Source organism: Dreissena polymorpha, chromosome 9, assembly GCF_020536995.1.
Source record: "Dreissena polymorpha isolate Duluth1 chromosome 9, UMN_Dpol_1.0, whole genome shotgun sequence".
NCBI classification, from domain to species: Eukaryota; Metazoa; Mollusca; class Bivalvia; order Myida; family Dreissenidae; genus Dreissena; species Dreissena polymorpha.
Genome location: NC_068363.1, coordinates 71,288,615 through 71,312,624, shown reverse-complemented (window position 1 = coordinate 71,312,624; position 24,010 = coordinate 71,288,615). Strand labels below are relative to the sequence as shown.

The 24,010-nt window shown below is 35.7% G+C and overlaps 1 protein-coding gene across 1 annotated transcript; it reads right to left on the bottom strand.

Annotated features, from left to right (window-relative positions):
- Positions 1–4,137: 4,137 nt before the first annotated feature.
- Positions 4,138–23,809, bottom strand: LOC127846151 (baculoviral IAP repeat-containing protein 7-like). Its single transcript, XM_052377327.1, has 10 exons — positions 23,161–23,809; positions 22,246–22,397; positions 20,745–20,793; positions 19,886–20,038; positions 19,351–19,535; positions 17,864–17,912; positions 9,466–9,558; positions 8,386–8,496; positions 7,179–7,214; positions 4,138–6,645 (listed from the first exon to the last, which is right to left on the bottom strand). The coding sequence occupies exons 1-10, from the start codon at positions 23,807–23,809 to the stop codon at positions 6,458–6,460; spliced, it is 1,665 nt and encodes a 554-aa protein (XP_052233287.1). The 3' UTR covers positions 4,138–6,457.
- Positions 23,810–24,010: the final 201 nt, after the last annotated feature.

The following is a 24,010-nucleotide window of genomic DNA, read 5'->3' as shown; positions in this document are numbered from 1 at the left end:
GCCTATGGCGGGGGACAAACAGTTCTAGTTTATACATATTTTAATATATAGTGTTGTTTTAGAGCTCCAACGAATGTCCTATCTTTGTCTACTAATTACAGCTATTTTTATTGAAAAACTGTAGCAAATAATTTTTTTAGAGGAAATTTACATTTAACATAATGTTCGGGTTGAAGATTAACATTGCATAAAAAATGTTTTCACACTTTTGTTAAAATTCACATTCAGTTAATCTTTTGGCAAATTTTGCATTTTCTATAATTTAAATAATGGTTATTACAAGATTATCTGTTAGTTTCTAAAAATAACAAGATTTCATTGTTTTCATCATTTATATGTTTTCCTTTCTGAAACGTAATGAACTTGTATATAAACACGCAATGCTTACTTTATCTGATAAGCACTGACCACTGCCTGACTTGGTGCTGTGGAATTTGGCTGCTGCATGCATTCCCGCCCAAATAGTACACATGTACCTGGTTATATTTAAAGCATCTGCGAATCATGCTTTAGAGCGGTTTATTACCTGGAAGTTGCCTATTTCAAATTATGAAATTCACTGTCCTAAGTTGTTGGTATAAAGCAAGATTAGGACTTAAAATTGTTGTGTTATATTTGTCTTGAAATTCAGACAGTTATGGAGTATTCTATGAAAAACCACATATTTTGCTAGCTTTTAAGTAGTACACATTGTCAAATAAACTCTCTCAATTAATAACACAACAGTATTGGAATCAGTAGTATTGTCCTTCTAAGACATTAGTTTTGTAGTATAATTACTCCAATAGGCTATAAAAGGCACACATACGACACTGGCATAAATACCAAAAAAAAAAGTTTTTATAAGCATAAATGACAGAAACATATTTTTCTCTCAATAATAGATAAAGGGTAATTAAACATATTTATCAAAATATATAAATATAATCAAATATGAATACATCTCAATAACTACTTTACATAATGCACGTTTCTCTCAATAATATATAAATGATAATTACACATATTTCTCAGAATACAACATGTATATAAATAAACAAATATGAATACATCTCAATAAGTACTTAACATAATTCACTTATAGCCCTATATTAATTATAAATTTTATTTTATGACAAACAACACCAGACATGAAGTCAGAAAAAAAGTACTAATCAGCATAAACAAAGATTTTTGTCATTCATGCTTGTTTTAAATGGTGCGGCCTCAGGTACATGAAAAACAACACAATTTCAAAATAAAGATTATTTAATTGCAACAAATATAAAAATTAACTGTTTGAATCTGTTCTTCCCCTTACTAAGATAATCTGTTATGACTAAATGAAGAGAAAAACGGAAATAACATTTACAACTGTGATTATACGAATGTTTTTTTCAACTGGAAGAGCTATTGCAGTTCCATAACTATGATTTTATTGTTCGTGAAAATAGTATTTTATATGATCACTTGTGAAATAAAATCGATATTCCATCGAATTCAACAAATATCCTCTCCAAAAATATACTATATTTTTTTTGCTGTTTGTGTTGCATTTTGTGTTTAAATAGTTAACATAGAGGATATTTGTTGGATTCGATGGAATATCAAATTTATTTCACGAGTGATCATATAAAATAACATTTTAACGAGTGGCGCAGCCACAAGTGAAAATATGTATTTTTTATGATCACGAGTGAATTAAAATCGATATTCCATCGAATCCAACAAATTTTCTTTTTATTTTATGCTTTTTTCACCGTTTATTTACATTGTTAAAGAGTTAATGAGGATAATTTCGCTGGATTTATGACGTCATTTCGTCGAAAAATGACGTCATTTCACAGTAAAATAGTGAAAAATATCGTGATTTTTCACTGTTTAAAACAGTGAAATACCAGTTTTATTTCACTGATATTTCGCTATAAACCATCGGAAAGCATAAAATAAATAGAGGATATTTGTTGGATTCGATGGAATATCGATTTTATTTCATGAGTGATCATTGAAAAATGCATTTTTTATGATCACGAGTGAAATAAAATCGATATTCCATCGAATCCAACAAATTTTCTTTTTATTTTATGCTTTTTTGTTTATTTACATTGCAAAAGAGTTTAACTGGATAATTTCCCTGGATTTATGACGTCATTTCGTCGAAAAAATGACGTCATTTCACAGTAAAACAGTGAAAAATATCGTTATTTTTCACTGTTTAAACAGTGAAATATCAGTTTTATTTGACTGATATTTCTCTATAAACCACCGGAAAGCATAAAATAAATCTTGGTATCACATTGTTTGTTTGGTTGAATCTGATTCGATTTTACTAAAAACGATTACTTTTTACTTGATTATGAGTAATATCATCATCCTCCACACATGACTGATATAAGAACTTCATGTTGACCATGATATAAAACAAGAGCACCGCATAACGGGTGCCACGCTCGGCTGCGAAAGCTTTCAGAATTATTTTTTTTAGAGGTGACAGTGACCTTTGACCTAGTGACCCAAAACGGGTGTGGCGTGTAGAAGTCATCAAGGTGCATCTACATATGAAGTTTCAAAGTTGTTGGTGGAAGCACTTTGATTTTAGAGCGAATGTAGAGGTTTATGTTACAGTTTTATATAAGAGGTCAGTGACCTTGACCTTTGACCTAGTGACACAAAAATGGGTGTGGCGTGTAGAACTCATTAAGGTGCATCTACATATGAAGTTTCAAAGTTGTAGGTGGAAGTACTTTGATTTTAGAGCCCATGTTAAAGTTTTATATTAGAGGTCAGTGACCTTGACCTTTGACCTAGTGACCAAAAAATGGGTGTGGCGTGTAGAACTCATCAAGGTGCGTCTACATATGAAGTTTCAAAGTTGTAGGTGGAAGCACTTTGATTTTAGAGCCAATGTTAAGGTTTTAGCACGACGCCTACGGCGGACGGCTGACGTCGGACGACGAGCTGGCTATGACAATACCTCGGTTTTTCTCCGAAAACAGCCGAGCTAAATATATCAGGCAACGTTATATCAGGCAGATATCAATGCGGTGGTATGATTAATGTATTATCACGTGTTCTTCTGCAGTGCCCGAGCTATATGGTTTATAATTTCGTGTACATTTTAACGATTTATACAAAAAAAGGTTTACATTTAAATATTTTTTTTAATTAACGGACTAACTGGTAAATATCACAATATAGACGGCGACTGGACCTTACACAAAAAATGTGTTTAATCATTTTCTAAGTTCAGACATAAAATATAATTATTACATATGTATATGTTTTTACGAACCGAGTTATACATCTACAAGAATCGGTGGAGATGCATATTTAATCCATTATATTCATTGGTGGAAATTGAACATTCATCTTAACATAATAATAAACAACGGTTTGACTGATCTGTTCACAAACTAATGTACTGAATAATTTAACAGGTAAAAGAGCTAGAATCAGATATAATTTGTGAAGTTATTTTAATAATTTATGACATTATGTACAACTTAAACAAGATTAGGTCAAACATGTTGCTTACTTGGGATGGTCTCATGCGTTCATATTTGAAAAATGTCTATTGATACAATACATATCTAGTTATCTACAGTTATATTAAAATACTTTCCGTCTCCTTTTTACATTGTATACAAAATAAAAACGGATGTTTATTCTAAAGGCCTCATCGTGTATTACCTTATTCTTCAGCATGCGAGTCAGTAAGTTTATCAATAATTGCGCACCGCTGATCATAGAGCAACGCTTTATGTTGATGATATTACTTTCTTCGATTCTACTCCTTTCATTAAGGTTTTGACATTGCGCCTTTATTAAAACAATGGAACAAATATTTAAACTACATTTTTCATTTTAATAACGCACAAAATAAAAACATACGTAGGGTTCAACTTAACACTCTCTATGTGTAGTTCTGGAGAACTAACGCTTCTATTGGTCAGTTGTATATGTTTGTTTTTCATTTTTACGTGTTTTGGTATGTCAACTGGTGCCGTTAGTAAAGTAACAGAATTCCCTTTTTATGGTGAAGCTGACCTCAAATAAATAAAGTATTTTCTTTGCTGATAGTTTATTATATTTTGTTTGCACGTAAGAAAGAGACAACGGCACGCTGCAGTTTGGGTCATAAAGCAAAGTGAACGCGAATTCAAATAAAACTTTTATTGGATGAAGCTCTTAATAATAACTGTCAACATAATAGGAAATACATGATACACAAAAAAGCACAATACACTGATAATGTTAGGCGTCTTTTTATCCTATAAAATGTGTCAAATAAAGAGTCGTCGCCACAAAAATACATTATAAATACATAAAGTACATAGCGTTCAATGCATATTTAACAGGAGTTCCGCGGTCGGAGACATATGCCCCCAAAACAGGGCTTTGAACTAGTGACCCAAATATAAATACGGGTTATCTACTGTCCAAGGCCAATGCACTTCTGAAGTATAAAGCCAATTGGTCAATTGGTTGATGAGTTATTGACCGAGACGATTTTCACACTTATTGTGACAGTGACCTTTGACCAAGTGACGCCATTTCAATAAGGGCCATCTACTGTCAAAGGCCAATGCACAAGCCAATCGGTCAATTCGTTGAAGAGTTATTGATCGGAAAAGAACTGGTCTACCGACAGACAGACCGACTGACCGACATCCAGCAAAACAAAGCGGGGCATAATAACCAGTAAAAACTACATGTTATATTTACAACAAATATAAACTTTTCGAACATGCATATTCTTAATACAAATGTATGATTAGACAGCAATAAGTAGCTAAATTTAATGTGATGAATTTTGTATTATACACGCTTTTATGAAAGCCACCACCAGTGGGAAGAGTTAAAACTTTTCCAAGTCTTTCCTCAACAAAATTAGCCTGTGTCTAAGATGTACAACATTGTTTACTTGGCTGAGTTTGCCATTTCACATATTTTTTAAATAATTCATACGGTAATACAACCAACTTACCTCCTATAACATTACACAAATCAATGCATAAGCCTTGGAAAAGTTTGACTCTTGAGATGCATACAACAGAACAAACTACCGCAGAATACAAAAAACAAAAAATTGTCTGCGTAATAAAAGAATGCAAGACAACGAATGTAGTATATTTCTTAAATATCAAATGTACAATCTAACAGACTGACATACAAGTTCTGCCCGATACTAGATTTGAAGGAACCAAATGAAACGAAAACGAAATGGTCTTCAATGTCTTCTTATACTAGGCCAGTGTCGAGTTTCTATTAACTGTTCCAAGCCATGTACTTGTAGACATGGTTAAACAATCTAGATACTAGAATGTGTGAAAGTTTACCAATGTTATAAGCACAAGCAAATAAACTTCCATGTTGGACTGTAATATATATATAGGCAAGCTCAACGCGGCTTTCTTTATCATTATTGCAAATTCACTATGAACATGTAAAATAGAGACATACATAAATAAAACAAAATACAAGTCAGAAGCACTCATGTCATACACCACCCAGCAGTGGAAGTTAGCTTGACATTTATAAAGGACATATAAAAGAACCTGGATGTAAAAAACTATTGATGAGTAACTGTTGTAATTTACAAGATGTGAATGAAAACATTCCATAATATTAGTCAGAAAAACGTGTTAGAACAGAAAGAGAAAGAACCTGTCAAACTAACTTACAGTGATGTGTGGAGTTCAGGCCATAGCACTGCCCACAGATATAGCTTTTTCAGAAATATTCTGGAATAGGTAAATCCTATGGACAGCACAAAGGCTCAAAGTTTCTGAGTAAATGAGTATTCTGTGCACAACATCTACAAGCATATCTGGACTACATGATACAATATCTCTAGAGCTTATATGCGTTTCATTCATGCATAATGCATGTATTAAGACTTTTGGTTTAATTTCTCTTAAAATACTCTTATTTTGGACTCTTTACAGTACCAAAGTCCCAATATATTGTGGCAACAATAAACATTAAATCAGAAACTGGTCAAAGCACACAGTACAACAGTGACCTGTCACTGTTGTAGTAAATCATTGGGTTAATGGTTTTATTTCAATTCTCATGCTGTTCTTACTGATGAGGTCTAATTAAGATAAAAATGTTCTTTTTTTCAAAGATGTTTTTGTTTTACAAATGTTTTCAATGTACCAAGAAGCCAATGATCTACTTGGGCTGCAGACCAAACCTTAGAAGCACATCAAACAAAAATCAGCCTTCAAATAAAATCTAAGCTTTAAATTGTGACCATAAATGATTGATCAAGAACTGCGAAAAAATGACCGTTATAATAATGTTAGAGTGATAAAAATTGTAACAAATGGGTGGACATTTTGTGACAATGTGGACTACCAAAAAAATTCTTATCTCATACAATTTTTTCTAATAGGAAGTATGGCCAAGACTTATTCCTTGGTGTGGTTTTAAGATGCCAGCTTAGTCACCGCTGTACTGCAGCCCGACAGAGTTATGACATAAATGTTCTAACTTTATCCTCCACCTTTCTTCCACACACTGGACAGTGGGTGACATTCTGTGCACACTCCTCACACAGGCGGTGGTGGGTGCACGGGAGTAGCAGCATGTTGCAGTCGTTCTCTTTACATGTCAGACACTTCAGTATGTGTTTGAGGCGGCGATTTTCAACCATAGGATCTAATCAAATACAAAATATACAAATGAAAAAGGTTTTTGAGTTAAATTAGACAGAAATTTAATTGTTTTCAAGTATTTCAATAATAAGACTACAGGTAAATGGAACAGCTACAAAATTACTTACCAGGATTATACATAAGAAATTGCCCAAGGTATGTACTGGGCACATTTAACTGACCGATGTAAATTGTCTGAGGGTTCTAACCTCTACTGAGTTCAATCTTAAGGTTTAGGTGAGGTGGAGGTCATATTTTGATATCATATCTTTATTAAATGGCTGCAATATACGTTTTAGTGAAAATGTCTTTTTTTTTGTTGTATGGGAGAATTCTGAGGGCACAGAGGAAACACTAGAAGTTGTTTATGGTGACTATACCACCAACCAAACAAACATGCTCTGAGTGGGGAGAAAACATAGGGGTGGCCAAAGAAAGGAACAAGGATATGAGGGAGGCTTCATTGTAGATATATACCCAACCTACTATCCTCCAAACCAGACATCCAAACACTAATGCAAATTTCCTCATACTGACCTGCAGTTGCTGCCTGTTGTGAACTGCCTGAGGCACCTGGAAAATAGATATGGGCATAAAACACTTCATGTTATATAGCGAGCAGATAATAATAGACAAAGACCTAGTTACTATACATTTGCATTTGTTGATGTAATCTTACCAGCCAGTAGAACACATTGACTTCTACAAATATCTATGACATTTCAAAGGGTAGTCACTAGGCTTATTATTTATTTTCTCAAACTAAATTATCTATAAAACTTCAGAATATAAAAACAACTTGTGTTGTGTTTTGCAGGTACCATGCCCATTTATGTAATTGACAAATCATTCTATAAACAAAAATACCAAATAGGATTGTGAATAAAATAAAATTCAAATAAAAATTATTTCTTAAAGGGGCCTTTTCAGATTTTGGTAAATTGACATGATAAAAAACAAAAGATGTGTTTGTCAGAAACACAATGCCCCCTATTGCGGCCTTTTGAAGCCATATAGTTCACCTTTGACCTTGAAGGATGACCTTGACCTTTCACCACTCAAAATGTGCAGCTTCATGAGATACACATGCATGCCAAATATCATGTTGCTATCTTCAATATTGCAAAAGTTATGGCCAATGTTAAAGTTTTCGGAGGGACGCACAGACAGACGGACTGACGGACAGTTCAAGAGCAAAATGCGACCCTACTGGGGGCATTAAAATTGTTTCAGATTCGCAAATTTTAGTTGTAGTTATGATATTTGAGAGGAAAAGGTAATATTGAACATTTACCATGCTATAAAATATCCATTATATGCATCTTTTGACGATTTAAAACACTGAAAATTATTACGTCTTGCAACGCGAAACGCTTGAATAATTTGGAGAGATCTGTTGTTGTCATTCAATGTATGAGCACGGATGGCCGAGTGGTCTAAGGGCTAGACTTTCGCTCCAGGGGTAAGGGGTTTGATTCCAGTTGAGGGATACTTTTTTTGTTGAATTTTATTCTTGTTTTTTTTACTGGGGCTTTTTAGATACAAAGTTTAAATCTATCAATATAAAGCATTTAATGACAAACTTCAATACATGCCAAAATCTTTGAAAAAGTCCCTTTAATTGGGACAGTTTCAAGAGTGTTCATTCACTCTTGTGCATTCAATTTTAACAGTAATTCTGAAAAGGCAATCTCACAAACAGTCTTAGGTTCTAAGGTTTTCAGTTTTACACAATCTTTCTTACCTAGCTCCTCAGATGGCAGGTCCTGTGGTATTTCCTCCCCACGCTCCTGACGGCCAACCAGGATCTGGACCAGATCAGCAGCACTGAAACTCAGCGCTCCCTTCGTGGGATCTGCAAGTGACAGAGATGCTGAGTTGATATTGAATCAAATTATATGAGCCTTTATAAACATAGAATTCTTTCCATGAGTTGTCATTAATATCAGGCTTTTAAACAAAAGTTCTTTATCTCCAACCTAGTAATCTTACCTTTAAATACTGGTCGACAAGAGTATCATTAAAACATGAATTCCCCCTCCCCCCTCCAAGACTAACAGCCAAATAATATTGATAAGAAAGTGTTTGTTTCTTTAATAAGCAGAGAGATTTCTTTAAAGATTTTTATTTATTTTTTTATAGAGATTATTGTATGCCCCTAATTTACCTTTGATCTCTTTAAAGCATAAATAAGATTTGTCCTTCTCTCAAGACATACAAGCATAAACATTTATATGATCAAACAAGTGTTCTATATATTATGTAGAAATAGTTTTCATGGTACAAGCCCTTGTGACCTTGACCTCTGACTTGTTGACCTAGAAATTTATATTCTTCTTCCATCTGTCGAACAACAAACAGTAATTTGGATTACTGTACATCGAACCTTTGTCTAGATCTTAAAAAACAAAAACAACTTTAAATAAAGAAAAGCTTTCACATTAAAAGCTCCTGGAACCTTGACTTTCAATTGGTTGATTTCAAAGTCGATACACTTCCATCTAACAACTAGTATAAATATTCTGATTACAGATCAAAGTGTTCTCTGAGCATCCTACGGACATAAAAATTAATATAGCAAGCCCATGAAACTTTGGTCTTTGAACTGTTGACCTCTAAATCACTAGGTGTCTGCCTTTCATCTGAAGTGACCATTTTATCTGTCTGTTTGAATGATTGTATGTAAAGCATTATATAGTATAGTTGGAAAACAAGCTTCAAACGACAAACAGGGGCAAGGCAAAATTCCCCTGCTTCCACAGAAGGAGGGCATAATAATACTGGGTTTATGTGTTATAGATCTGAGTGTAATGGGATTACTCACTTTTTCCATTGTACTCGTGTATGGCCAGCTGAACAGCTGTCTTGGAATATCCCATCTCTATCACTGACCGGGCCTCAGCTGTGGACATCGGGTCTAAAATGGTCAGAAATCACACTGAGCCTACGGTCACAACTTACCTAGCGGTCAACTGAGAACAACAGTCGATTGCAGACAACGATCAGTTTGGATTGCCCCTGACAAAAATCACTCTATATTACACTTGAGAATAGGGGTCAACTATCCATAATGGCCAACGGCCAGTATATTTCACTCCAAGTCATTTTGGAACTGAGAACAACAGGCAAAAATCAGTCGTTTCCAGTTGCGAAAAGTAAACAAGAGGCCCATGAGGGCCTGAATCGCTCTACTGGCTGGAATCAATAGGACTCAAGCCCTTGATAGTATGAACAATCTGAGTAAGTTTTAAACAAACAGACCCAAAATGGGAAATTCATCGCATAAACAAGAAGAAACGCAAAATTTAAACTTCAAATGGCTCCTTTTCAACAATAAGTTGGACAAATTTTCTTCACTCTCAATGGGGTTCTGGCCCTTGATGATATAAATCATCCCTTGAAGTTTCAAAAGGATAGAACTTTATATGTAAACAAACAAGAAATGTGTTTGTCGGAAACACTATGTCCCCTTCTGCGCTGCTTTGATTTTTGTTTGTTTTTGACCTTTGACCTTGAAGGATGTCCTTGACCTTTCACCACTCAAAATGTGTGAAGCTCCATGAGATACACATGTATGCCAAATATGAAGTTGCTATCTTCAATATTGCAAAAGTTATGGCAAAATGTTAAAGATTTTCATTTTTTTCTCAAATTCAAGGGGAGATAATTCTGGACTTATAACTCCAATATTGCTCATTTTCAATAGGGTTTGACTCATCATTCAGATAAAGACACTGTGCAAGTTGGGAAATGATTGGATGAAAACTGTGGACTTTATTGCATAAACAAGCCTTATTTCACAATTTTCTCAAATTCAAGGGGAGATAATTCTGGACTTTTTACTCTGATGTAATCCATTTTCAATAGGGTTCGAGTCCTCATTAATATCAACACACTGAACAAGTTTGAAAAGAATCGGATGAAAAATGTGGTCTTTATTGGATAAACAAGAGAAAGTCTAACGCACACACACACACAGACAGACAGACAGACACCATGCCATCCCATAAGCTCTTCTGGCCTATGGCCAGTAGAGCTAATAAAAACAAACAAAAAAGTACAAGTAACAATAACAATGTGAACTAGTAGCAATTATCAGCTGCAGTCATAATGACAAAGCATTAGGGTGTGACAAAGTCAATAGATCTTTATCACTGATAAGGTGTTCAAAGAACAACACTAAGTTGGCGAGTGTCGTTATAAGAAGGCGATAAAAAGATTAGTGATCATCTTTTAAGGAAAAACAGACATTGAATTTCAACTTTTATAACAAACTTAACATTTTTTTACAAGATTTGTGTGTCTTTTTTGTCAAATGAGAATGATACAGGTATACAGTACTTTGGGGTTATGACAACAAATCCGCTGTTTATACTTGTTTGAAGGGACTTCAATGACATGTGACAACCTTTATTTTAAAATAACTTCCAATGAATGTACTATGAAGTGTCGCATTAAAAATTAAAGTGGGTGAAAAAAAAGGGGATAAAATACTAGCTTGAAACGGATTTTATCTCAGCAAATTCTCAGATCAAAACATGTTATTTGGGTATTATGCTCGTCAGATTTTTGGGAGTCATAGCCGATTCGCGATATATTGGACAACGCGATATAACGGACCGTGATATCTTGGAGTTGCAGTGTAGTTTTATATTGCAAGCAATACAACTGAAGTTTTTATTTCTCTTAGAAACTTTAAAAAATTAAACCAGACTTACCTTGGTTAAGTAGATGTTTAATTGAAATTCTCTGAGTTTAGGTTGGAGTGAAGGATTAAATGAGATGTGGTTTGCGCATGCGCAGGCAGTCTTCGAAGCATATTTTTTTCCACATTATTTCATCAGGTATGTTGATTTCATAGTTATGACTAATTGTTATTTTAATAACAATAATTATCATCAAATTAGTTTATAGATTCAATAATTTCTTGTAGGGTGGGTGGGAGGCGTTTAATCCTTCACTCCAACCTAAACTCAGAGAATTTCAATTAAACATCTACTTAACCAAGGTAAGTCTCGTTTAATTTTTTTAATTCTCTTTCGTTTACTTTTTCCGTTTGGCTTAAATGAGATTTTAAAGCAATAATGTGAAAAAATATTATTAGACAATGAAGGACGATAAGGGTAATGATAACTCACCATTAACCAAGTACCCCAGTCTGAAACTTGTCCTCACATTTTTCTATGTCCCTGTCATAGAACCTAGCAAAAGTTTCAACATTTGACCATCCCGCTTTTTTAAGAATGTCTATTATTGGAACACAAACACTTTTTGCTTTAGAAGTTGATGCTGCTCTTACACTATGGGATTCATATATATTCACATCGATTCCCAATCTGGCCAAAACAGTTTTTATCCACCTAGAAATAGTATCTCTTGTCACAGGCTTGTAAGGCTTCACATAACTCAAAAGAAGCATGTTACGGTCTTTGCAATCCGTACGCACATTTCTTGTGCGTGACAAATATTCTTTCTGTACATACACTGTATATACATAGCCTCCTATCTGGAGGATAAGCTTTTAAACTAAAAACAGAAGTCCTAGAACTCGGACGTGAATGTTTTAAAGAACTGCTTAACTTAACAAGAGCACCGCCTTGCGGGTGCAGACCGCTCATCTATTTTCTTGTTAAAGGTGAAGGGACTCTCATTTTCAATCACAAAGGAGGGAGGGGTGGAGTGAAGAGGGGTGTATAGTGTGGGGGTGTGGACATTTATTACATTATCTTCCAAAAATGCGAAAAAAATGCAAAAAAAAAATTCGAGGGGGGGGGGGGGGGGGGATTCTTGGGTGCGATGGTTGGACGGAATTTCAAACATAAATTAATAAAAATAACTATTTGTGTTTTTTAACTGTTTACAAAAAAAAATAATTTGGGGGGGGGGGGGGGGGGTGAGGGGGGATATAGTGTGAGGGTGTGGTGGTAATTTGTGAGATGATCTTAAAAAAAAAAAAAAAAAAATTAGGGGGGGGATTCGGGTGGGGGGAGGGGGGTTGGGGGGGGGGGAATCTTGGGTGCGATGGTTGGACGGTATTTATAACATAAAATAATAAAATAAATAGTTGTTTTTTAACCGTTTAAAAAAAAAATTGGGGGGGGGGGTGGGGGGGTATAGTGTGAGGGTGTGGTGGTCATTTGTGAGATGATCTTAAAAAAAAAAAAAAAAAAAAAATTGGGGGGGGGGGGGGGGGGATTCTGGGGGGGGGGGGGAGGGGGGATGGTTTGGGTGGAGTCTATTGTGGTGTGTCAGGTAAGAGTAGTTTTGTCAAAGTATCAATCAAATATAATCATAAATAAAGAAGTTATGGCAATTTTAGCAAAATTTAATAATTTGACCTTGAGAGTCAAGTTCATTCAAAGGTCAAGGTAAAATTCAACTTGCCAGGTACAGTAACCTCATGATAGCATGAAAGTATTTGAAATTTGAAAGCAACAGCCTTGATACTTAAGAAGTAAAGTGGATCGAAACTCAAAATTTAACCATATATTCAAAGTTACTAAGTCAAAAAAGGGCCATTATTCCGTAAAAATGACATCCAGAGTTATGCAACTTGTCCTTTTACTGTACCCTTATGATAGTTTGCGAGTGTTCCCTGTATGAAAGCAATATCTATGTTACTTTAGGGGTAAAGTGGACCAAAACACAAAACTTAACCAAATTTTCAATTTTCTAAGTGTAAAGGGCCCATAATTCCGTCCAAATGCCAGTCAGAGTTACATAACTTTGTCTGCACAGTCCCCTTAATATGATAGTTAATAAGTGATGCAAGTATGAAAGCAATAGCTTTGAAACTGTAGGAATAAAGTGGACCTAAACACAAAACTTAACCAAATGTTCAATTTTCTAAGTATAAAAAGGGCACATAATTCTGTCAAAATGCCAGTCAGTGTTACATTACTTTGCCTGCACAGTCCCCTTATGATAGTTAGTAAGTGTTGCAAGTATGAAAGCAATAGCTTTGATACTTAAGGAATAAAATGGACCTGAACACAAAATTTAACCAAAAGTATAAAAAGGGCACATAATTCTGTCAAAATGCTCGCCAGAGTTATCTAACTTTGCCTGCCAAGTCCCCTCATGATAGTAAGTAAGTGTACTAAATTTGAATGCAATAGCATTGATACTTTCTGAAAAAAGTGGACCTAAACGCAAAACTTAACCAAAATTTTCAATTTTCTAAGTATAAAAAGGGCACTTAATTCAGTCAAAATGCACGCCAGAGTTATCTAACTTTGCCTGCCCAGTCCCCTCATGATAGTAAGTAAGTGTACCAAGTTTGAATGCAATAGCATTGATACTTTCTGAGAAAAGTGGACCTAAACGCAAAACTTAACCGGACGCCGACGCCAACGCCAAGGTGATGAAAATAGGTCATAATTTTTTTTCAAAAAATAGATGAGCTAAAAACAAACTCTGATTTCAATTTCTTACAATCTTCAATAGTAAGCAACTGTAAAGTATGGACGCGTGCCGCTTGTGTTAACGCCATGAGCATTGTTAGCTTCAATGTTAAATCTTTTAATGATAACTGGTTAATCGGTGACAACTTTCGCAAGAAGCTCAGAACCTTATTAACATCCCATACTGCTGAATACCATGGCTGTGATGGTCTTAAAACAAAGATTCCTTTCATGTACCGCACCACCAAAGGGTGACTACCTACTTTAAACCCATCAAAATTGAGTCCTATGGATGAAAGGGCTCCCCGAGCCGTGTTAATACTGTCATAACCTAAGCCATTTTGATTTTGAAAGGTAAGAAACTCAATCACTTCTTCCAGAGATGCTGAAAACTGATTAATCTGCCTTTCACGACAGTAACAAAACCATCTGTTGATAAATGTACTGTACTGCTTTTTTGTACCTGGTTTCCACGATGACATGAATATATTGGTAGTTTCTTCTGAAAATCCTCGTTCTCTGAAATTTCTCCTGATACCTTGCATGCTATGATTTTCATTTTTTCTTCCAAGGGATGTTGTATATTCAATGTTGGGTGATTTATAAGACCTTTTTTCTTGCGAATTATCACTTGAATATCTACCAACAGTTCCATGAGTCTCGGAAACCATGGTTGAGTTACCCACAATGGTGCTAACACTATGCCTTTGGCTTTCTCGTTGCGTATCTTCTGAAGGCACCGTCCCATCAGACTGAAAGCAGGAAACAAATACACACTACCAAGTGTATCCCATGACAAAGAAAACGCATCTACAAATGCACAATCTGGATCAAGCATCCATGAACAAAATTTGTCTATTTGATTATTAAGCCTTGATGCAAACAAATCTATACTTGGAGCTCCCCAATGATTACAAATTTGTTGAAAAATAGACTTGTCTTGTTTCCACTCATGTCTATCATTAAACTTGCGGGAAGCTTCGTCTGCATCGACATTAGCCGAGCCCGCTATATGAGCACAAGTTAGCCAGAGATTGCTTTCAATGCAAAGTTTCCAAATATTACAACTTATTTTATTGCAATTTGAGGATTTTACACCCCCCATGTTGTTAACATATGAAACTGCTGTAGAATTGTCAGAATATACTTTTACATGGCGCCCTTGGAATTTCTCAATAAATGCTTTCAAGGCATGAAAAATTGCTATAAGCTCAAGTGTATTTATATGAAATGTTTTCTCTTCACTGTTCCAACGACCACCTATTTTACACTGACCTAGTTTTGCACCCCAACCAGAAGAAGATGCGTCAGTAAACAATTCAATTGAAACAGGATCTCTAGAAATATGCCTTTTCTGAGAATTAATATTTTGAATCCACCAATCTAACTCTACTTTTAGCTCCTGGGAAATACACATTAAAGCATAAAAATTGCCTCTGTTATCTGACAGAGCTTTTGTTTTAGCTGTTTCTAATGACCTGTAATGCAATTTTCCAAATTCAACGGCAGAAAAACTAGCCACCATCTGACCAATCACTTTAGCAACTTCTCTTTATTTGCATCATTTTTGTTATGAAGAGTTTTACATCTTGTATAATGGATATTTTGCGGTTTTCAGAAAGTTTGACAGTCATTTTGTCGGAATCAATAATATTACCCAAATATTTAAGTTTTTTATTTGGTTTTAGCACTGACTTTTCCTTATTGACTACAAACCCAATTCTCGTCATTAAAGTTGATGTGGCATCCACATTTTCCAAACATTCCTTATGTGTATCACCAACTTATATACTATCATCCAAAAAACTTGAATTTATCCAGCCAGAGCTCCTCAAGCTTGCATAAACTGGTTTACAAAGCTTACTAAATATGCGTGGACCTTCCGAAACACCACAACAAAGTGATTGGTACTCATATATCTCACAATTCCAAGAAAACCTAAAAAACTTTCTCTGTTCCTCTGCTAATTTTACTGAATAATAGGCATGTCTTAGATCTACTGATGCCATGTAGCAACCTTTGTTTATTAATGTTAAAGCATCTTAAAAAGTTTCCATTTTGAAATGTTTATATGGAATACATTTATTTAACTTTTTTACATTCAATACCATTCTAAGTTCGCCATTAGATTTTGGTCTCAAAAATATAGGTGACAAAACTTGATCTACACATGGTTCCACTTTTTTTATAACATTTAAGTCTAAAAGCTTATCAATTTCCTGCTTTATAACCTTGTTTTCTTTTTTATTGAAAACATATTGGGAGCTACTCAGTTCCTGACTATGAATTTTGTGCAAGTTTATGTCTATGTGACAATGTTCTACTATGTCTAACATTGTAGGATCTGATGTTAATTTGCGCCATTCATCAGCATAATCAGAAATTCTACCAGCAACAAAATTTTGGCTCACCTGATTTAGTGATTTAGAGGCCTTGCCCCGCGTCTCGGGAAGTTTTTTGGTCCCGATCCGAAACTCGAGGTGCTGGCTTCTGTTTGATAGCCGCCTCTGGCTCCAGCGCCAAAGCCTCCACGGAATCTGGAGAATCTACCCATCCGTCTACAATAGGACCTCCTCTGTATGGCCTTTGATTGTATGTCAACCGATTACTCAACTTTGATGAGTCTTCAATTTCCTTAGCAGATTTTGAAATGTCATCTCCAAACAAAAACTTGGTGTATGGGATTCTGTGGTTACACAAGTAATTATAGTCCCGATTAATTACTGGCCTCAAAAGGTCTTTTTTGCCAGGTTAATTTGATTATTAGCATGGCCTAGAAGGGCCAACACATCATTGCACTCGTCTTTCAGTTTGGAAAATCTATCGTTCCCTATTTCTGTCTCTAGTTTTGCCATTTTGTCAACCACCTTAGCCAGAATTGTGGCTCCTTTTACTACTGAGAAATCTATTCCCTGCATTTTCTTATCATTGATTCTAGCTACCGGGCCTATAATGTCCCACACTGACTGATTAGTTTGCACAACACACAGTCCCTCACAGTTCTCTGGACGGGCATTATTTTCTTCTTTTATCAAGTCATTGTATCTTTCTTCGTCTATGCCCTTCCTAAAAAGCTCAGTTATGTTTTCAGCCAAAACTGAATCGATAGGGGCATCACATGTCTCCACTGCTTTAAATCGTTTTGCCAAAGATGAAAAACGACTATTGTTATTAGTATCCTCGTCAGTTTTCCTTTTTCTAGACACTAAATAGTCATTTTCTTTCCCACCTGCCTGTGGGTCGATCTCACAACATGGCTGCGCCACGTGCTCTGCGCCTTTGTCGCATTCCTCGTCAATTTGACAATCGTAATAATCTTCGTCATACAAAGTGATTTTGTCTAACAAATTCTTTATTTGTTTGTTATGTTCATTTATGCGTTTATCCTGCTCGTTCATGCGCGAGGTTTGTTTTTCAATCGAGTTTTGCAAACTCATAACCGCCATGATCATTCGGCTTTCGGCGACCGAAATATCTTTGCTAGAGCTCGATTGTGCCGATTTTTCCGGCTGTTTTCCTTTTCCAGATCTGTCCAGAACTACGTTCACGTTCAACATTAACACGATCTACGATCGCATTTCGCTAATTTGTTGAAGAACTACATTCTTCGATATTATTTGACTGCTTCGAGTCCGCCATCTTGCAAATCATTGCCTGCGCATGCGCAAACCACATCTCATTTAAGCCGAACGGAAAAAGTAAACGAAAGAGAATATGTGAATATGGGTTCAGGTCCTACATAAGCTGATGGAGATAAACAACTTTTATGATTTACAATACCACTGTTCCATTCAAGCGCTGTGTGTGAATGGACTATACCTGTTGTCTGTAAGTCTGTGCTTTGGAGTCCTTGGATCACCACTGATTCCTGAATTATACAAAAACACCCCTTACTTTAACACATTATCACAATAACGAAACCATTCTTTTTTTTCCCAAAATAACTTTTTTTCTGAAGAGAAACTTTTAAGTAGTCTTCTAAAAAGAGCTTTGATACAAATGTGACTTTGGTAACACGTTACACTCAGGGAAAAGTAAAATATTCTTAACCCCTTCCTGGTTAACAAAAGTCTTCATCATTTGAAAGAACCATTCCAGTTTTAAGAACTAGTGAGGCTTATCTTCATACTCAAAAGGAGGAATTCAGCTGAATAGAGATAAAATTCCAACCTTGAGTGACTAAAACCCCAACACCACTTAGTCCATTGAATTTAAGAGCAAATAACTCATGAATGTGTGGATAACTTGCGATGAAACAAGATGCTGCATTATTCATAAACTCTGATGGCCTCTGTAGAAGCCTAGTTAGTATTGATTAAGTGGTTCACTTAAATAAAACTCTTAGTCCAACATTAGGTCGATATCTGTCAAAATGATGTAAGGTGATGTGGTTGCCCTGACTGTTGGGGGAGGCGGAAAACTACAACGGGCGAGGCATGGTCAGGGGTGATAACCACAAAAAAGGGTTAGGGTAAGGGTTAGGATTAGGGGTCGGGTTAGGGTTAGGGTTGGGTTTAGGCTAACCCAAACCCTAACCCGACCCCTAACACTAACCCTAACCCTAACCTTAACCCTCTAACCCCCCCTTGCGCAATACCATACCATGCCTCGCCCGTTGTAGTTTTCCGCCTCCCGACTGTTGGTACATGTAGATGAAATCCATGCAATAATTAAATCTTTATAGCTAGGTGCATGACAAAGCTGTCAATTTGGGTTAACCAAGACTTTTGACCTTCTTGAAGTCCAATCAATATCAAGGTCAAAATGAGGTCAGGTAATGTTTGTGTATTGAAAGTTCATAGATAACATCCCTGCAAGTGTCAAGGGGTACCAGAAAACAGTGTTTAGAAAAGCAAAATGCCTCATCTCTTTATGCATGGGGCATACAATGTGTCTATTTGGCCTCTACTTTTTCCTTTGGGAGTCCTATTTGTTTCAAGTAATAACTTCCAGGACACTTGTTAAATTATAACAACAATCCATGTGTTTTAATTTTATTATTGTACTCCATGCATCTAAATAAGTTTCCCATGTTCACTGATTTTTTTTTATAAACAGTAATATGACAAAATTTTGGGTATTTGCTCCTTCAAATATGGTCTAGACTCTAGCAGAGATCAGATTTAGGTTAGAAGATTTGGAAAGGAAATGGTCTGATGGTTTTGCTGTAAAATAAGTTAATGTCAAACTCTGCCAATATACCCACTCTCAAATTTTTTTCAGGGATATAAAAACAAGACGCTACGTAACTATATTTATCTTAACTTTCAACACCAAACATTTCAAATCCCAAACCCCTGTCTTACCTCATCCTCTCTCATAGCCTGCTCAGCTGCTGCCAGCACCAGGTTGATGTAGTCCTGGCCCTTTACTTCCCGTACGTAGGAACAGTGAGGGAACCAGCGCGCGTGCTCCAACCAGGGGTCGTCATCCTTGTCCCAGCGTTGCAGTCCACCATCACACGTGAAACAGCGACACAGGTCATTTGTACCTATGAGCAGAGATAAAACTTTAAGGAGGAAAGTCCTGTATAGTTAGACTTTTACACCATGTTATGAAATTTTTGGAATTTAAAAGGTGCATTTTCATGCCACAGATCATCCACATGCCACTTCCACACATACATTCTAGTGAACAAGTGAGCTTAATAGCATCCTTTCATGGATATATATGTATTTTCAACTTTCCAACAAATTGTAAAATGATCTTTGTAAAAAAACAACTGAAGTAAATCAGTTGAAGGAGGAGAAATTATACCCATATACAATTTTAAAAGCCTAACTTCTCGAGTGTAAAACTATTTGACCTGTGGTTTCGGAGAGAACCTTTGCAAGTTATTACCTGTGTAGAAGAGTCCAGCCTCTGCCAGTCTCTGTGGAGGCTGACCATTGGTATGTGGCCAACCAGTAAACGTGTCCAATCTCTGTCTCATGGTAGCCCGATCAGGGTGTCGCATCATCCGTGCTCGCGTCTGTGGAGCCTGGATGTTAAGACCTGGCAGAGAAACATACCCATGTTTGATAACTTAATTACTATAAAGCATCTTGGGTCTGTAGCCTGAATGTTAAAACCTGGTCTGAGTGTGTTGATTACATAAAATTGGCCAAGTTCCAGGGCATATAACTAAGGAACATGTTGTTAATCACTGAAGATGAAATAAGCGGCTTGTAAATCTCCACTTCATGGTGATGACATAGTTCAGGTTTCAATTCAATCTCTTGAGAAATGTAACAAAAGTGGGGTAAACAAACTTACAACATTTTATGGGGAACCAACTACACGACCATCCAATCAGCCAACCCAACCAACCTAGTACAAACAAACTAACAAACAGACTTCTTTTTCCTGGATTAAAATACAGCTATTTGTCCCGATAAAAGCGCTGTACTTTATAAGAAATTCATGAAAGAATTAGCCTTTCCCAGGTCTTCGGATGGCAACCCCCAAAACAGAATAAGGTCCCTGCTTATAAACAAAGAGAACAAGCTTTAACTGTTAGTAAGAAAACCAAAATATCTCAAAAGGCCACAACAGCAAAAATATTTGCTCAAATGAAGTTTTTTTTATATATATCTATCGATACAGGTAACTATTACATGTTACTTACTTCTTTCCACGTGAATTTTTTTGTCAATTATTGGAATATCCTAACTCGGAAAACAATTCATTCAAATTTGTGAAAAGCCTAAGATAATCTTACCATGAGAGGTTGCAGTTTCATTTCTTTGTTGAGCCTCTGCCAAGTTATCCTGCAGAACAGAAAAGTACTCAGTATGTCTCCATAAACCAGGGCAATAAAACAGCTTTAGAGGATACTCGGTTCATATTTACATATTTTACACGATAATAAAAAGCTATGTCTACTAGGAATTTTGCATTGCGCATCCATTTTTTCTTATGTTTTATACTTCTCCCTGATGTAAAAAAGTATTTTTTTTATTTGTTTCATGTAAAATACACAATGTAACTCACACTCTATGTCCTAAATATTAATATTACTAATAATTATTTGCATGTACTATTGTGGAGTTGAATTCTGGGAATTCCAGTATTCAGTATTCACAAGAAAAATTTCAGAAGTCAATTATATTTTCGAAGTAGCCGGCAATTGAGCAATTAAACTGGTGTATTTGCACCATTTTAATTGATATTTTGGGGAAAGTGGCCGGCATCTAGATAGAATGTAGAATGTAACCGTTGAAAAATAACCAGCTGCCGGTGCTTCCGGAGAACACTGCTTTCATGTTGATAAAAATATACATTCTAAAAACCAGATTAAACCAGTTAAAACAAGAAAACAATGAAGAAAGCAAATACATTTTTTTTTATTTTTTTTTAACACTTCCTCATACAAGCTGAAAGGTACTCATGTCTAATGTCTATTTAATGGATATGACAATTTCCTTTATTGTTTTATTTTTGTTTCCTCACGCAATTATCAACGTTTGAAGTGGGCTACTTGTGCTGTATAAGTTTGTGGTAAAACATCCAATTTGGAAACATGTTGTTACATGAACTGAACTTGCTTTCAAGTGCGTGTCACATAACTGAATAATTTTATTGCTAAGAAGGCGTTTTTCAAATAAGGACAAGCTATGGCCTGGACTATAAAATGGTGTTTACATTTAAAAATATACTTTTAACTATTTAACTGCCATGAAAGATTACATCTAGTAAGAACAAAATAGAAGTGTGTAACAACAAATATACAATTAATCAAGTTTCTATTGACAGATGAAATGCAATTATATTCTGAAATGCAACAATTTTCAAGAGCAAATAAATCTTTGACTTATCAATCAATATCATTCTCTTCATATTAATAATAACTCAGTCTCAGAGAAATTATGGGCCGGAGTCCACTCCACAGTGCAACACACATTTAAAATTGGCACCATTATTAAATGCATGTAATACTAAACAGTCTACATAATCCACAATACAGAACTATTAATCCTGAATTGCGCTAGACTATGGAAATATCCATCATATTTTTTTCTTAAAGATAACCTTAAATTTTCCCTGCAGTGTAATGTTGTTTTTTTATTCAAAAGTGATTTCCTGATCAGAGATGTTCAAATGAGGTGAAAGCAGCAGCGCAGTAAGAGTCAAATGAGCTCAAAAATATCACAACCATGTTTAGCCAGCAACTATAAAGAGGATGTAAACTTACATGAACAATCAGAGAATGTGGTGCCTACCCTGTAAGTTCCAAGGAGTTCATCACCAAGGAGTTGTTGCAGGAATGGACAGTTAGGCGAGTGTCTCACATGCTCAAATAGAGGCTCATCCCCTGGACTCCAGTCCTTGAGGCCAATACCGCACTGGAAACAGCGAACCAGATCTGCCTGGCCTAGATCAACACAACACAAAAGGTGATTAAACTCACATTGTATGTGTTCAGCCAATCAATTCACATCAGTCACCAAAACAGTGTTTGTTACTAAACCAGCATGCATATAAAACTCGTCACACTGTTAACAGTGAACCTGATCTGCCTGGCCTGCAAAAAGGGTGAAGTTTGTACTGAAATCATTCAATAATGCTTTGAAAATAGATACATAATGAATTCAGAATTTAAATATTTTCTATTGATAAAGTAATACACCACATCTGCCTAGCCTGCAACCACAATTGAGGTAAATAACGACATGTCACAATTGTAGCAGAAGATTAACATTTTACAATTCACTGAATTTGTGAGATTGATACAGTGGGCTGATGCCGTCATCACTTCAGCAGGCAGAGATATAAATCTGCTTCAATCACCAGAAAATAATTGTACAGGTATGGGAACATGAAAAAAATTACAAATGTACCATAATTGTGTATTAAAGTACAACAGGTTTCTTTTGTATAACTCTGCAAAGAGACACAGAGTCATTCAAAGAAAGAAATAAATTATCAACAACAGGTAACATACTTGATTATTTTTTGTCTCCAATAGCCGTTATAAAGTCTGAAATTTAATGAAACTTATAAACTTCAAAATTATTATCCTCAAAAAGAACTTTATAATTGATCAAGGCCATTCAACAAAGGAATGACAATAAAACATTCATCACCAAAACATTCAATGAAAACAACACTAAACCATCTTTGACATAATTATATACCTGTGTAGTAGAAGCCAAATATGATAAGCCTGGCCGCTTGTTGTTGCGTATATGACGGCCAATTAGCAAAGGACCGCTGCCGCACAATCTGATCTGCATACTCGGGATAGCGAGGTGCCACCTGGACAGTGTTCCCCACACCTCGGAGTCGATCTCGCAAAATCCTCTCGTTATCCAGATCCATCAGATTGGTTGTTGGTATTGGGTTGGTAGGAGTTCCTGATCCACCTGTAGAGAAAACAGGAGTTGTGGACGTCACTAGGGGGCGATTCCTGTCCCTCTCTGTTGCATCACTAGCCTGTATCGGAATTTGAGAGTTCGGCCGCGATGATGATGAACTCTGATTTCTATTTCGCCCTGACTTGCCTGATCTCTTTGCTGGGAACACAGTCAGTATAATATGGTGTACTCTGCTGGGAATAGTTGTCAATTTTCTTATTTGATGAATAAGCTTCTTTGTCTTGGGCCTAAGATATTTCTTTTTAATCTTATCACATACCTTTCTTAAGTATTCATCACTGATAAATTTCTTTTCTCCAAGTTTAATTTTTTGCGGGTTCGAATCAACACCTCGCTTAGTGTTGGTCACATTTGTTAAAGGAGTTCCTGCTGGGACTGCTCTGACAGAAGGAACAAAACTTGTGACCATATTTTCATCTTGAAAAGTTTCATCTTCAAAAGGATATCTGTTTACATTCCGATACTTTTTCAAGTTTTTGGTACTTTTCTTTGGATCTTTATCTTTTTTTAAAGACCTGTCATTTTCTCCATTATTTGTTTTCAGACATTCATGTTTAACTTTGACAGTACAAGTGCCATTACCAAAAATACTATTGACATCTCTATTAGT

Bases quoted from the DNA above. Each gene is read 5' to 3' on its own strand.
- LOC127846151 (XM_052377327.1), bottom strand. From the start codon at position 23,809: ATGGTCACAAGTTTTGTTCCTTCTGTCAGAGCAGTCCCAGCAGGAACT. The intron at 22,398-23,160 runs GTATATAATTAT...GTGTTGATCTAG, and splicing joins ATTTGGCTTCTACTACACAG to GCCAGGCAGATCTGGTTCGC. The intron at 9,559-17,863 runs GTATAGTCCATT...TGACCATTTTAG, and splicing joins CACAGACTTACAGACAACAG to ACCCGATGTCCACAGCTGAG.